We start from the raw sequence: 13,069 nt of genomic DNA, 5'->3' as shown, positions 1-13,069 counted from the left end.
CAGTCCTGTACGCCCTCTCATCACCACCTGAGATTCTACCAACAATGGTTGTATCGTCAGCAAACTTATAGATGGTACTTATAAATTTCTAGGGGCTCTCAAAAGGAAACTGCCTGAGACACTTCTATGCAGTTTTTGAAACTGTGATAAAATTCACTGAGAGTTGAATGCGTTATTCAGTAAACTCAAGCATATTAATAATGTCATTGTTTATTTGTCAGAATTTACAAAGTTTAATGAAATCAATCTTCAATTGCAAGGAAATTATGTAAACCTCAACAAAATCAAGTCAGTCATCTCCACATTTCCGTCCAAGTTAACACTATTTAAGTGCAATATTGGCCATCGCTTTTCCAATTTCTAAGCCTCACTGAGTTGGAGAAAGAATACCAGATGATGATCTTCAAGTAAACTGTGGGTGAGCCTGGGTGAGCTGGATAATGTCAGAGATTTCAATCTTCTCTCAATCCAAATTCCAGATTAGGTCATAAATCCATTCTTGAACACTTGTAATGAGGAAGGATGGAGGACGAATTGATCTTGCTACAAAATGACTAAACTGAAGCCGAGGTTCAAAAAAAAGTCATACTAAGAATTTTGTTTGTGAAAAGAAATCAAGATGTTCTTTATTGTCATAGTCATACTTTATTGATCCCAGGGGAAATTGGTTTTCATTACAGTCCCACCATAAATAATAAATAGTAATAAAACCATAAATAGTTGAATAGTAATATCTAAATTATGCCAAGAAATAAGTCCAGGACCAGCCTATTGGCTCAGGGTGTCTGACCCTCCAAGGGAGGAGTTGTAAAGTTTGATGGCCACAGGCAGGAATGACTTCCTATGACGCTCTGTGTTGCATCTCAGTGGAATGAGTCTCTGGCTGAATGTACTCCTGTGCCCAACCAGTACATTATGTAGTGGATGGGAGACATTGTCCAAGATGGCATGCAACTTAGACAGCATCCTCTTTTCAGACACCACCGTCAGAGAGTCCAGTTCCATCCCCACAACATCAGTGGCCTTACGAATGAGTTTGTTGATTCTGTTGGTGTCTGCTACCCTCAGCCTGCTGCCCCAGCACACAACAGCAAACACGATAGCACTGGCCACTACAGACTCATAGAACATCCTCAGCATCGTCAGCATCAGCCTTTCCAATATCATATTTAATGGAACACGGTTCTAGTGCAGTTGCCCAAATTCTTTCAAAGCAATGAAATTGACTGCAAATTAATGTGGGGATCCGAGTGACATTCAGCTTCATGTTGAGAAGCTGGTATCATTGCACCAAACCCATCCATCTCATTGAAAGGTGAAAAAGCAATGAAGTAGTGCATAGTTGCACTACTAAAACTGTTGATGAAAAGTATGTTCACTGTAATAAGAGAAATTTTATTTGCAGCTTTGAATAGATTTGAATAATATTTGCAATTATGTCACTGCATTGAATTTGTAGTTCCCATTTTCTTTCACTGTGCATCATAAATCAAATTTCTTTATAGTTTTTATGTAATGGCTTGAAAGGCTGGGGATATGGTCTAGGAACCAAGAGGGCAATAACCCAAAAAGTGTGGGATGCAAGGGAGATGCAGATTTACAAAATTACTCCCTGCTAACACAATAAGAGCAATCCAACTGATGCTGGATAAGTGGGTCAGAAAAAAACAACTACTTCCAAAAGAGATTTTACAAAGTGTTGTAAATAGATTTGTCAACAAATAAAGATGGAATAGCAGCACTATTAAAAAAAATTCTTAGATTAGAAATTGAACAGTGATATGCCCAGTTATTGATGCTAGATCTGTTCTTTGCTTCAATATATATTAACAACTTTTTCTTTGGATGCATCAGTGACAATTTCAAAAGCTGTAAAGCTTGAAACCAAAGCAAACAACGAACACATGGGTATTGTAATAGACCCCACGGTCATAGACAGGCTGGTAGATTGGATGGACGTGCAGTAGATTTCTTCTGTTGCACACCTGCTCAACTACCTGCCCACCTCCTACCTCAAAACGATGCATATGGGTGGATAAATAGAAAGAGATACAAGTTGTATAGTTCTACATGAACGCAAGAATTGAAACTTGGATAATTATATGCAAAAATCTTTGACAAACGCAAAGTAGCGTCAGAAAGCTGTAAAAATACATGTTGGGTCCTGCATTTCATAGTGTACAAAAGAAATAAGTTGTGATGAATATTGAAAAATAAACTATGGTACATCTATAATCTTTCCAGTCTTTGAAACCAGAAAAGAAGAAGTGTCAAAATACAAAACTGGAACAGAAAATTTAAAATTCACTTCTTGCAAATACTGCAACAGAGAACGTCATTAGCTGTAACTATATTCATGCCATCAGGTTGGAAACTACCCAGACAGAATATAAGGTGTTGTCCCTCCATCCAGAGGGTGGCCTCATCTTGGCACAAGTGGCAGCCATGGATCAAAAAGTCAGAACTGAAATCTGAATTAAAATATTTTAATAACTCATCTCATCTACAAATTCCATTGTAGTTTATCCAAAAATAAACTGCTTTAAGTTGCCGACTAATGTACCAAGAGGCCCCACAACCACATTATCAGACAAGTAGAGTTTAATTGTCTTTCTCCCTGAGCCTCCTGTCCCATGATCCTCTCATATCCCTTTTGACAATCACCTGTCCAGCTCTTGGCTCCATCCCTCCCCCTCCTGTCTTCTCCTATCATTTCGGATCTCCCCTTCCCCCTCCCACTTTCAAATCTCTTACTAGCTCTTCTTTCAGTTAGTCCTGACGAAAGGTCTCGGCCTGAAACGTCGACTGTACCTCTTCCTAGAGATGCTGCCTGGCCTGCTGTGTTCACCAGCAACTTTGATGTGTGTTGCTTTAATTACATCTTGCCACCTTTCCTAAAATTCTGCATTTAAGTAACATCTCTAATTAATCTGAAGTGAAAGCTAAAGAGTTAACCACTCAGCAAACACAGGAATAACAAAGAGACAGAACCTCAAGTGCTATTCCGTCACAAAATAAATCATGGCTGAAAGATGACCTGACAAAATAATATTTTCAGTATCACATTGGTTAGTAAATGTCAATCTTAGACTTAAAATTAACAATTGACTGATCAAGTACCATTAAGTTCCAATTGTCTACTGCTTTTTACATCCATAAACAATTCTTAACACTGGAAAGGCATAACAATGTATTTCAACTATAGGCTCAAGAGACCAATTACAATAACTCCAAAAGTACAAAAATAAATCAGGAAAATTGAGATAAAAACTGTTGTAGAATATGCAGGTAATCAGGCAGCATCAATGCATCAATAAAAGTCACAGAACCAGAATGTTACACCTCCTTGTGAAGAGCTGTTAAGCACTTCTAATACCACCTAGATTTCTATTGATTTGAAGTCCCACAGACATTCAGACCTATGTTCAGCTCTTCCTCACTCTGTAATTTGCTGCTTGCTTCCCAAATGTTTGATATTGCCTGGACATCTCCTCCAGACAAAGCCCTGGTAGTAGTAGAGGAAATAATGCCATTATCTACAGAGAAAATGAAAGGGCTTTGGGTTAATGGTGTTTGCAGTATTTATAAGCAGACTTTGTTCTTTCAACCATCATTAGAGGTGACTAGTCTGAGTTCTAGTGTCCTGATTATTATTCTAGCTATCCATGACCATGATTTGGTAAATAATTCCTATTTAATTCTAAGCTAACACAGGAGGTGCAAGATGCAAGTCTCAAATTAAGAGCTGTACAACATATGTAACCAACAGAAATTGCGACCTGTGTTATCAAGAGTGAGAAAACCAAGACTAAAAATATCAGGATGAAAGTTTGAATTTTTGTCTCTAAATTAGTTAAGTAACTTTATGTTCCTATTATAGCCACAATCAAAATTACAGGAAGGCTGAGCAGATGGCAGTTTCACAAGTAGTCAATGGGGTGTGTCAATAAAAAAAAAGTCTTCAATGGTTTAGTCTCTAGTATTCAGCTGCTTAGATCGCATTGCCTCTCTTCCTGTTTTGCATTGAATTATCTAACCTTTGTCACAGCAGTAATGCAAACAGCTTTAATGGCTTCAACGCCACCAGACTGCAGTTCATAATAAGACAGCATTTGGATTTATATGATGTTATCTGCAACAGAACTACAACAGATTCCAGTTAATTGGGTCATATCGGGACCAGGACATTTTGGCTCAACTAAGTGCTGCCTCAGTAAGCTGAAGTTTCAAGGAAGTAGTTAAAAGGTATATAAAAAAAACAAACTACCACTTAACTGAGAAACAAATTATGTATTTACCCAAAACACTGAACAACTTAGAACATTATCAGTACTACTACAATATATAAAACTGTATTAGTTCCTAATAGTTATTGACAGAGAAATTCATTCAGTGTTCACTGCCAGTGTTCTTTGATTGACTGTGATGAACAAAATCAGCGCAGATACCTACGTCTGTAGATTAGATAACAGACTGCCTTCATACAATGCTATCGAGGATTGCGTCCTCCAAATCTTTATTTTCATTGTAACATTCAAGAACGTTATTGATACTTTCAATTCTTCATAGTTCCTAACTTATTGAAGTAGTGAAATCATTTCATTTTCACTCCCAACCGTTTCTAGCATCTCCAAACCTAAATGCTTGAAACTGCAGTGAGCAAAACAGTTCCGAATTGCCTCACTGCTTATTTCTTGCCAACTATCAGTGACAAAATCACACACACACACCTCACGCTATTTAAAAACTGTTCACTCCAAGGATTGTATAGTGCCTAACGGCCTGACAAATGCACACACCTGGCGCTAGTTAGAAACTGTTCAGTAACAGAATCCTGCCTCAATTTAGCAGCATAGTGTCCCAAATATAGGGAATCCCAGCTATTTTCTCAATTCACTTTTGCTCTTTAAGATTGTCTCAAGTAAGTGTGGCTGCCCCATTTAACCAATGGCCCATTACAACTAATTTCATCATTTTGACAGAAAAGTTGGCAGACAATTTGACACACTGGCAAACTCGCATACCAAATGAGATAATTACAACATCTGTTTACTTCTGCAAGTGATGCAAATTTAGGGATGAACATACATCAATGAGCATTCCTCTACCTTCAAACAGCTGGTGTAGGAATCCATCCACAAAATAGTTTGCTGCTTGGTAAGACTCTGAGGAGCTCAGCACTTATTTATCAAAAATAAAAAGGCGATGCATTGGATCTTTGATACATGGCCAACCACATGCACTAACTTACTGACAGGCAAAACTGTTTAGAGCTGAAAGTCAGTGAATCTCTAAATATTTTCCATTATTTGCAAATATGATAATATTTAATATTAGAAATGCTATGAAACACTTACAAATCATTAATCATTTTAAGTGTTAATGTATTTAAGTTTCCAAACCTAATTAAACATGCTTAAATTAACTCAGTAAATTCAAAACCTGTAAACCATCAGTCCTCCATGGACCTATAGCAGCTCAAGAGAGTTGCTGAACTTGCCTGACTTTGGTCTGGCAGTCAGAATTCCCAAGAATAACTGCTGACAAATTACAGGAAACTGATGCTCTGTGGGTGAACTCCACAAACAGTCAAATATCAGAGCAACACTGGAGAAGTTTTGGGCCTCTGAGCTCATGCAACACAATTCAGACTGTCACTCTGGTCTCCTACAAAGTTGGGCCAATCTGCAAGAGCATCTCAGTGTGGATTATGCTCTCAGGTGCCTGAAATAGAACTTGATCCTCTCATCTTTGAATACAACAATAACTTGGGTGTAAAATTCTTCAGTGTCCAAAAAGGCATGTTGCAACAACACTGTGCAAAGAACTTGCACCCGATTGTGCTCGATGCCTGGCAACAAAATTCAGTTGTGCACGGATATACAAATTATGCAGGCTAGAAAGGTGTTGGACCAATACATTTCCTTATTCCCTTCTCCCATCTCAACTACTGCAGGACAAGAGGACAAGAGTACAAAGGGGAATTGAGACAGCATCAAACAGGTGAGGTAGTTGTATCTGGAGTTCAGGGAGGGATCTTTCAGAAATATTTGGTGGAGTAGTGAGCGGGGCGAGAGAAGAGAGAAGTGGTGGAAGTATGTGGAACATCAGGTGTCAGGACACGTGGTGGAGGAAAGGGACGTTTGAAGTAACAATAAGCTGGAGCTCTGAGGATGCAAGGTTGGACATGTGATCCGGACGCCAACCAACGTAAGCAAAATGTGGAGAACAAAGAGGAGGTGGAAATGGAAGAAAATATGAAAGAACATTCTAGAAAAAGGAGGATGGACTTTTCAGACTCTCCAGTAAAGGCTTTCCGATGGTAACCAAAGCAGGAAACAATAGCATGGTAATTAACAGAATGGTAACTCAAGTGCCTCAAGTACAATCCAAAAAAAAGCTCAAATTCTAGCACGGTCATTCTGAAATTTAAACTCTACCTTTCAAAAGAAACTCGTAATAAACATACATCCCAGAGCAAGGAAACAATCTCTCTTCAGCCCACTGAGCCCATGTTGGCCATGCGAATCCTATTTTATTCTCCCTACTTCCCCATTTATTCCCCACAGGTTCCACAACTCATCTAACATCAGGAGCAAATCACAATAGCCAGCTAACCTACCAACCTGCACTGCACCACAACAAAACTGGAAATCCACGTGCCCACAGAGAGAACGTGCCTCAACAGTCACAACTGGAGTTCAGGACTGAAACCCTGTCACTGAAGCTGACATCCAAAAACCAGAAGCAAATTTAAGCCTCAGTGGACAAAATGGGGGTGGGCAATTGGGACATAGCATATCCTAAGAATATCAACACCTTCATTTTCAAGTGACGTCAAGTGGAAGTGGGGCAAAGAGGCATTTGAAGTCATGATAAGCTGGAGCTCCGAGAACAGTGGCAACTGACCGGGAGTCAATAGCAAGAAAGACAATAAAGTGAGTCCCAGCAGCATTTGAGTCCAGCAATGTGACAAAGGAGGAAGCAGATCAGTGTAGGCATGTTGCAGGGCTGTAGTTAACATGAGAAGTATAGAAGGGTGCAAGAGATTACTGATCACCATCCACAGGATTCCTAATTCAGTACCAAGTCATTTCTCTAAATGTTTCTCTCAAATTTATTCCAGTAACAAGCAGCAACAGATTGACACAAAAAAAAATTCCACCTCCTGAGCAACGCCACTGACAACTGGTGTCTAAATTCTGGATGGAAAATTTACAATTATGTACAAAGGTTTAGTTTGGTAATCCACACCAGGATGTCAGCATTAACAAGAAGGTATCAGAATAAAGGGCAATTATGAAGTATTATCACATACAGGAGAAAAATAATAAGTATAAAATCAAATTAAGAGAATGGAAACAACAGGAATTCTGCAGATGCTGGAAATTCAAGCAACACACATCAAAGTTGCTGGTGAACGCAGCAGGCCAGGCAGCATCTGTAGGAAGAGGTGCAGTCGACGTTTCAGGCCGAGACCCCTCGTCAGGACTAACTGAAGGAAGAGCGAGTAAGGGATTTGAAAGATCTCACTCTTCCTTCAGTTAGTCCTGACGAAGGGTCTCGGCCTGAAACGTCGACTGCACCTCTTCCTGCAGATGCTGCCTGGCCTGCTGCGTTCACCAGCAACTTTGATGTGTGTTAAGAGAATGGAATTCATTTTAATACAATTATATGTTTCCTTTGCACTCAAAATTCTTTCCTCCTTGAGGCAGTTATTTATCTGAATGTATGCACCATTCATCTATATTTAGAAGAAACAAGCAAAAAGGAAAAGTGTTGTAGCCCTGATTTTGAAGTGCAGGACAAAAGCAGAAAGAGGAAGAAGTGTGGCTCAGAAAATCAAGTAGAATCAATCTGGACGGAGCTAAAAATGCAAGAGACAGAAAATATTGCTGGAACCAAAAGCAGAAACTGCTGTGAGCTCTCATCAGATTCAGGAATATCATTATGGAGGGAAAGGAACAGTCAATATTTCAACTCAAAGTTCCTCCATTATAACCAGGAAAATGAGAAAGCAAGCATTTATTTTAAGCTGCAGAGGGTATGGGTGAAGAGAACAGAGGGATGATAACGGCAAAGCATTGCCAAGAGTTGTATATAGGTTCCCAAGCTATAAAAGTAATAGAGTGCATAAATTAGACAATTAAAACATGTAAATAAAGAGGTCAATATCATAATTGTGGAGGACCTATTGGCATATTAATTGGCAAACCGTATCAGCAGTGATAATGAGGAGGGTGCACAAGAATCAGGTTTGATATCACTGGCATACAATTTGTTTTGAAATTCATTGTTTTACAGCAGTAGATTGCACTACATAATAAAACTACAAATTACAATAAGCAATTTAAATGAAATATGTGGTGCAAAAAGAGAGCATTTTTTTTTAATAGTGATGTATAAATCTGATGATTGAGGGGAAGAAGCTGTTACTGAAATTTTGCGTGTTGTGTCTTCAGGGTCCTGCACCACCTCCTGGATGGTAGAAATGAGAAGAGGGCATGTCCTAGGTGATGGGGGTCCTTAATGATGGATGTTGCCTTTTTGGGGCATCACTTTTTTTGGGGGGCATCACTTTTTGAAGGTGTTCTTGATGCTGGGGAGGCTAGTGTCCATGAGAGAGCTGGCTGGGTTTACAACTTTCTCCAGCTTTCTCCAATCCTGTGCAGACAGTTAGAATGCACTCCACAGCACATCTGAAGAAATTTGCTTGAGTATTTGATGACATGCCAAGTTTTCTCAAACTCCCAATGGAATACAGCCACTGCTGTGCCTTCTTTACAACTGCATCAATATGGAGGGCTCAGGGTAGATCTTTAGTGTTCCACAATCTCCATCAGCACAGGTGCACCACAAGACTGTATGCTTAGTCCCCTGCTCTACTCAAAGTTTAAAGTAAATTTATTATCAAAGTACATATATGTCACATATACAATCCTGAAATTTGTTTTCTTGTGGGCATACTCAGTAAAACCAAGACTATAATAGAATCAATGAAAGACTGCACCCAACAAAATGGAAAAATAACCGATGTGCAAAAGATAACAAATTATGCAAATACAAAAGTGAAAAATAATAAATAAATAAACAATAAATATCAAGAGTCCTTGAAAGTGAGTCCAGTTGTGGGAACAGTTCAATAATGGGGCAAGTGAAGTTACCCCTTTGTTCAAGAGCTTGATGGTTAAGGGTTAACAACTGTTCTTGAACTTAGTGACGAGTCCTGAGGCTCTTGTACCTAATTCCAGATTATGACCTGGATGGTGAGCATCCCTGACAATTAATGCTGCTTTTGTGTGACAGCACTTCGTGCAGATGTGCTCAATGGTGAGAAGGGTTTCACCCGTGATGGAATGGGCCGTATCCACTACTTTTTGTAGTATTTTCTGTCAAGGGCAATGGTGTTTCCATAGCAACCAGTCAGTGTACTCTCCACGACACATCAACAACAACAACAACCTCTCACTCAATATCAGCAAGACCAAGGAAATCATTAACTTCAGGAGGAGGAAACCATAGGTCCACAAGCCAGTACACATCAGGGGATCAGAGGTGGTGAGTATCGGCAACTTTAACTTCCTCAGTGTTATCATTTCAGAAGGTCTGCCCTGGGTCCAGCACGGAAGTGCCATTATGAAGAAAACGCACCAGCACCTCTATTCTCTTACAAGTTTGTGAAGTTTCAGTAAGTCATCTAAAACTTTGACAAATCTCTGTAGATGTATAGTGGAGTGGCTGCATCACAGCCTGGTATGGAAACACGAACGCCCTGGAACAAAAAATCCTACAAAAGTAGTGGATACAGCCCAGTCCATCACAGGTAAAACCCTCTCCACCACTGAGCACATCTACAAGGAGCGCTGTCACAGGAAAGCAGCATCCATCCTCCAACTGCAGCAGTGAAAGACTGTAGATGTCCTTGAGCACTCCCGCCAGTTAGCTACCACAGGTTTTCAGTGCCCAGCCAGGTACACCATCAGGGAATGACGCCTTGCACAAGATCTGAGGGAACCTGTTAGGCCCTGGGAACTTATCCACCCTAATACATCTCAATACAGCAAGTACCTCCTCGTCTGTAATCCAGATACAGTCCATGACCTCACCACTGTTTTGCCAAAGTTCTATAAATTCTGACTCCATCCCCCGAGTACATACAGATGCAAAAAGAAAAATACAGATTTAAAATCTCCCCCACTTTTGGTTCCAGGCATAGGTGACCACACTGATCTTCAAGTGGACCAATTTTGTCCTTCGCTCTTAATATAGCTGTTGAAGCCCTTGGGATTCTCCTTCATCTTGAGCAACCTCATGCCTTCTTTTAGCCTTCCTCCCTCCCCCCTCCATTTCCTTCTTGCATTCCTTATACTCAAGTACCTCATTTGTTCTTTGCTGCCAATACCTGCTTTCATCTTCTCCTTAACTTGGGCCTCAATATTGCTTGAAAACCAAGGTTCCATAAACTTGCTAGCCTTACCTTTTATCCTAATAGGAACATACAAGCTTGCACACACAGAATGCCGGACTAACTCAGCAGATTAGGCAGCATCTATGGCAATCAAGTCGATGTTTTCTGCCAAGGCCTTTCTTCAGGTATAATACAAACATCGTACTCCCAAAATTTCACTTCCGAAGGCCCCCGATTTACCAAGCATTCATTTGCCAGAAAACAATCTATCCCAATACACATCTGCTGGATCCTTCCTGATGCTATCAAAATTGGCATTTCTCCAATTTAGAATCTCAACCTGTGGATCAATCCTATCCTTCTCCATAATTATCTTGAAACTAATGGAATTATGATTATTACACGCAAAGTGTTCTCCTGCACATTTGTGTTATCTGCTCATGATGAATTTCTCTTGTTTCTCTAGCGCCCCCCTCCCCATTGCCTGACCTGTTTCCTGCATTTCTGCTTTTATTCAAATTCCGAATATTTCCATGGTGTTTTTTTTCCACAAATAAGGCTTTAAAAAAAGTCTTACTTTTTTTTTACCTTAAGACTTTTCCCAGTATCTGTTACTACAAAATAAATTTCACATCATACAAGTCGGTGATGATAAATCTGATTCTGTTAGAACACCTCCTGACAACAATCTAAATATTCCACTAGTGAACAAGAAATATTCCAACCTACTATACATTCTATAAAAGGTTCAAACTTTTGGGCACCTTCTTCTACCATTAACCATGCGTATGAGTCGCCTAGCCCATTCAGGAAAACTCACTGATGACTCATGGCCATGGTGACAGTACAGCCATATAATAAAAACATGCAGTAACACGACATACAGGGCCTCCCGATGATCCGAAAGACGGACATTTCCTCTTATCCTTCCATTTATAATACACAAAGCATAACATCAAGTGACCACAGATGATGATTAGTGATATTTTGTTTGCTAAAACAAGCACTTACATTCGTGGATTTGCTCTTTAATTCGAGCTGTATTATACTATTACTTAATAAAGCGCAATTCTACATGCAAATGTTAATATAGTTACTCGAAAGCAGCCATTTCATGCTTATTTAAATTTATACATTAATCAGTACCCAAAGATATTATCCAACAGTAAGCAATTAAACCCACTAGGGCCAAAGAAAAAACATCAGGCAATTACATATGAACTAGAGCTTGAAAATTAAAATAAAATCAATGCCATCCTACAACGTACACGTACATGTGCTACCTATACACACTGATTTAAACTACACAGATAAGTAAGGTTAGGAACACAAGGATAACTGGTGCACATTAAAGAATGATACAATCAGAAATACTGTATGACTTGCCACACAATGATGTGCAGGCAACAGGTAACAGGGAAAGTCAGAGTGCAGCCTGACAGCCTCAAACTTACCTCTGGAAAGAGACATAGTGGGCGCCACAGGAGATTCAGCCGCTCCTGACAAGGCAAGGGTTCATGAGTGCGGCAGGCGGGGACAGGGAGGAAGGAGGGCAGTGGACAGAGCCGCTGTCCCACGATGGAGATGTGCTGGTCTCTCTGGCCTGGTCCCGGTCAGGCGAGTGGGCAAATCCGGAGCCAGGGACACCCCTCTGGGAACTCAGCGACGGCAATGCGAACACATCAGCGCCGCAGGCTTCCCGCTGGAAACAGGCTCAGCATTCCCCTCACCCTGGCCCGCCGCGCAGCTCCACCAATCAGCTCCACCCCTCTTCCCTTCACGCCAATAGCAGCGCAGAAACCCATTGGTCCCGCCCCCCACCGCGGAGACTGAAGCGTTTGACCAATAGAAAGCCAGTGTTTTCCACAGTGGCGTCAGCCAGGCCACCAATCCGATCGCGGGATCCGGGAGTTGTAGTGCAACTGTCGCCTTTTCGAGCTTTGCAGGGTCTAAGGTTAAAATTCAGCTATTTAAAACATAAAACTTCAAGCTAGATCGAGGGTACTTAGAGGCAAACACATAGAACTCAGTTTAAATTGTTGTCCGCATCTTTTCAGGAAAAGCAGTGCCATTCAGTCGTCTCAGATATGACTGACAGGTACTTTATCCAATCAGAGAGATGACTCTGCTCAATGAGCGAATCAGAGTAGAGAAGGGGACGCGCTGAGGGGGTTGATACCCATTGATTGAGAGGATTGAAGTGTTTCAGGGTCAAGTTCAATTGTCATTCAACCATTCATGAATACTTACCAATACAACCGATCGAAACAGCATTACTCAGGGGCCAAGGTGCAAAACACAGTACCAACAGTCATTCATAGTACAAGGAAAACAGCACATATAAGATAGCAATAACATACAATCACACAAAAATATATGGTCCAAGTCCCAGAGTCCATGAATGTTTCTGCAGTCAAACACATCTTGTCTTCAGCCTCCAGCATGGACACAGCACCACACTGCCTTGGGCCTCCAGTGGCGCAGACCGATTCCGACACCTCTCTCCTGAGCAGCTGCAGACAGGCGTCACCACTGTCTGAGGTCTAAAGGCTGATTTATACTTGTGTGTCAAATGTACGCCATAGGTACAGCGTTGCCGCGTACCCTACGCCGAACCCTATGCCGTAGCCTAACACACACTTCTCCCAAAATGTAACCACA

General features: G+C 40.7%; 1 protein-coding gene across 1 annotated transcript in view; it reads right to left on the bottom strand.

The window, feature by feature from the left end:
• Positions 1-12,167, bottom strand: part of LOC140202889 (dual specificity mitogen-activated protein kinase kinase 3-like) — a 154,927-nt gene extending 142,760 nt beyond the window's left edge. The window contains exon 1 of the mRNA XM_072268429.1: positions 11,863-12,167. Within this exon, the coding sequence (XP_072124530.1) occupies positions 11,863-11,878 (16 nt within the window). The 5' untranslated portion in view covers positions 11,879-12,167. The remainder of the gene's footprint in view (positions 1-11,862) is intronic.
• Positions 12,168-13,069: the final 902 nt, after the last annotated feature.

The sequence above is a fragment of the Mobula birostris genome, chromosome 9 (genome assembly GCF_030028105.1).
Source record: "Mobula birostris isolate sMobBir1 chromosome 9, sMobBir1.hap1, whole genome shotgun sequence".
NCBI classification, from domain to species: domain Eukaryota; kingdom Metazoa; phylum Chordata; class Chondrichthyes; order Myliobatiformes; family Myliobatidae; genus Mobula; species Mobula birostris.
This window is presented reverse-complemented; position numbering and strand designations above follow the sequence as displayed.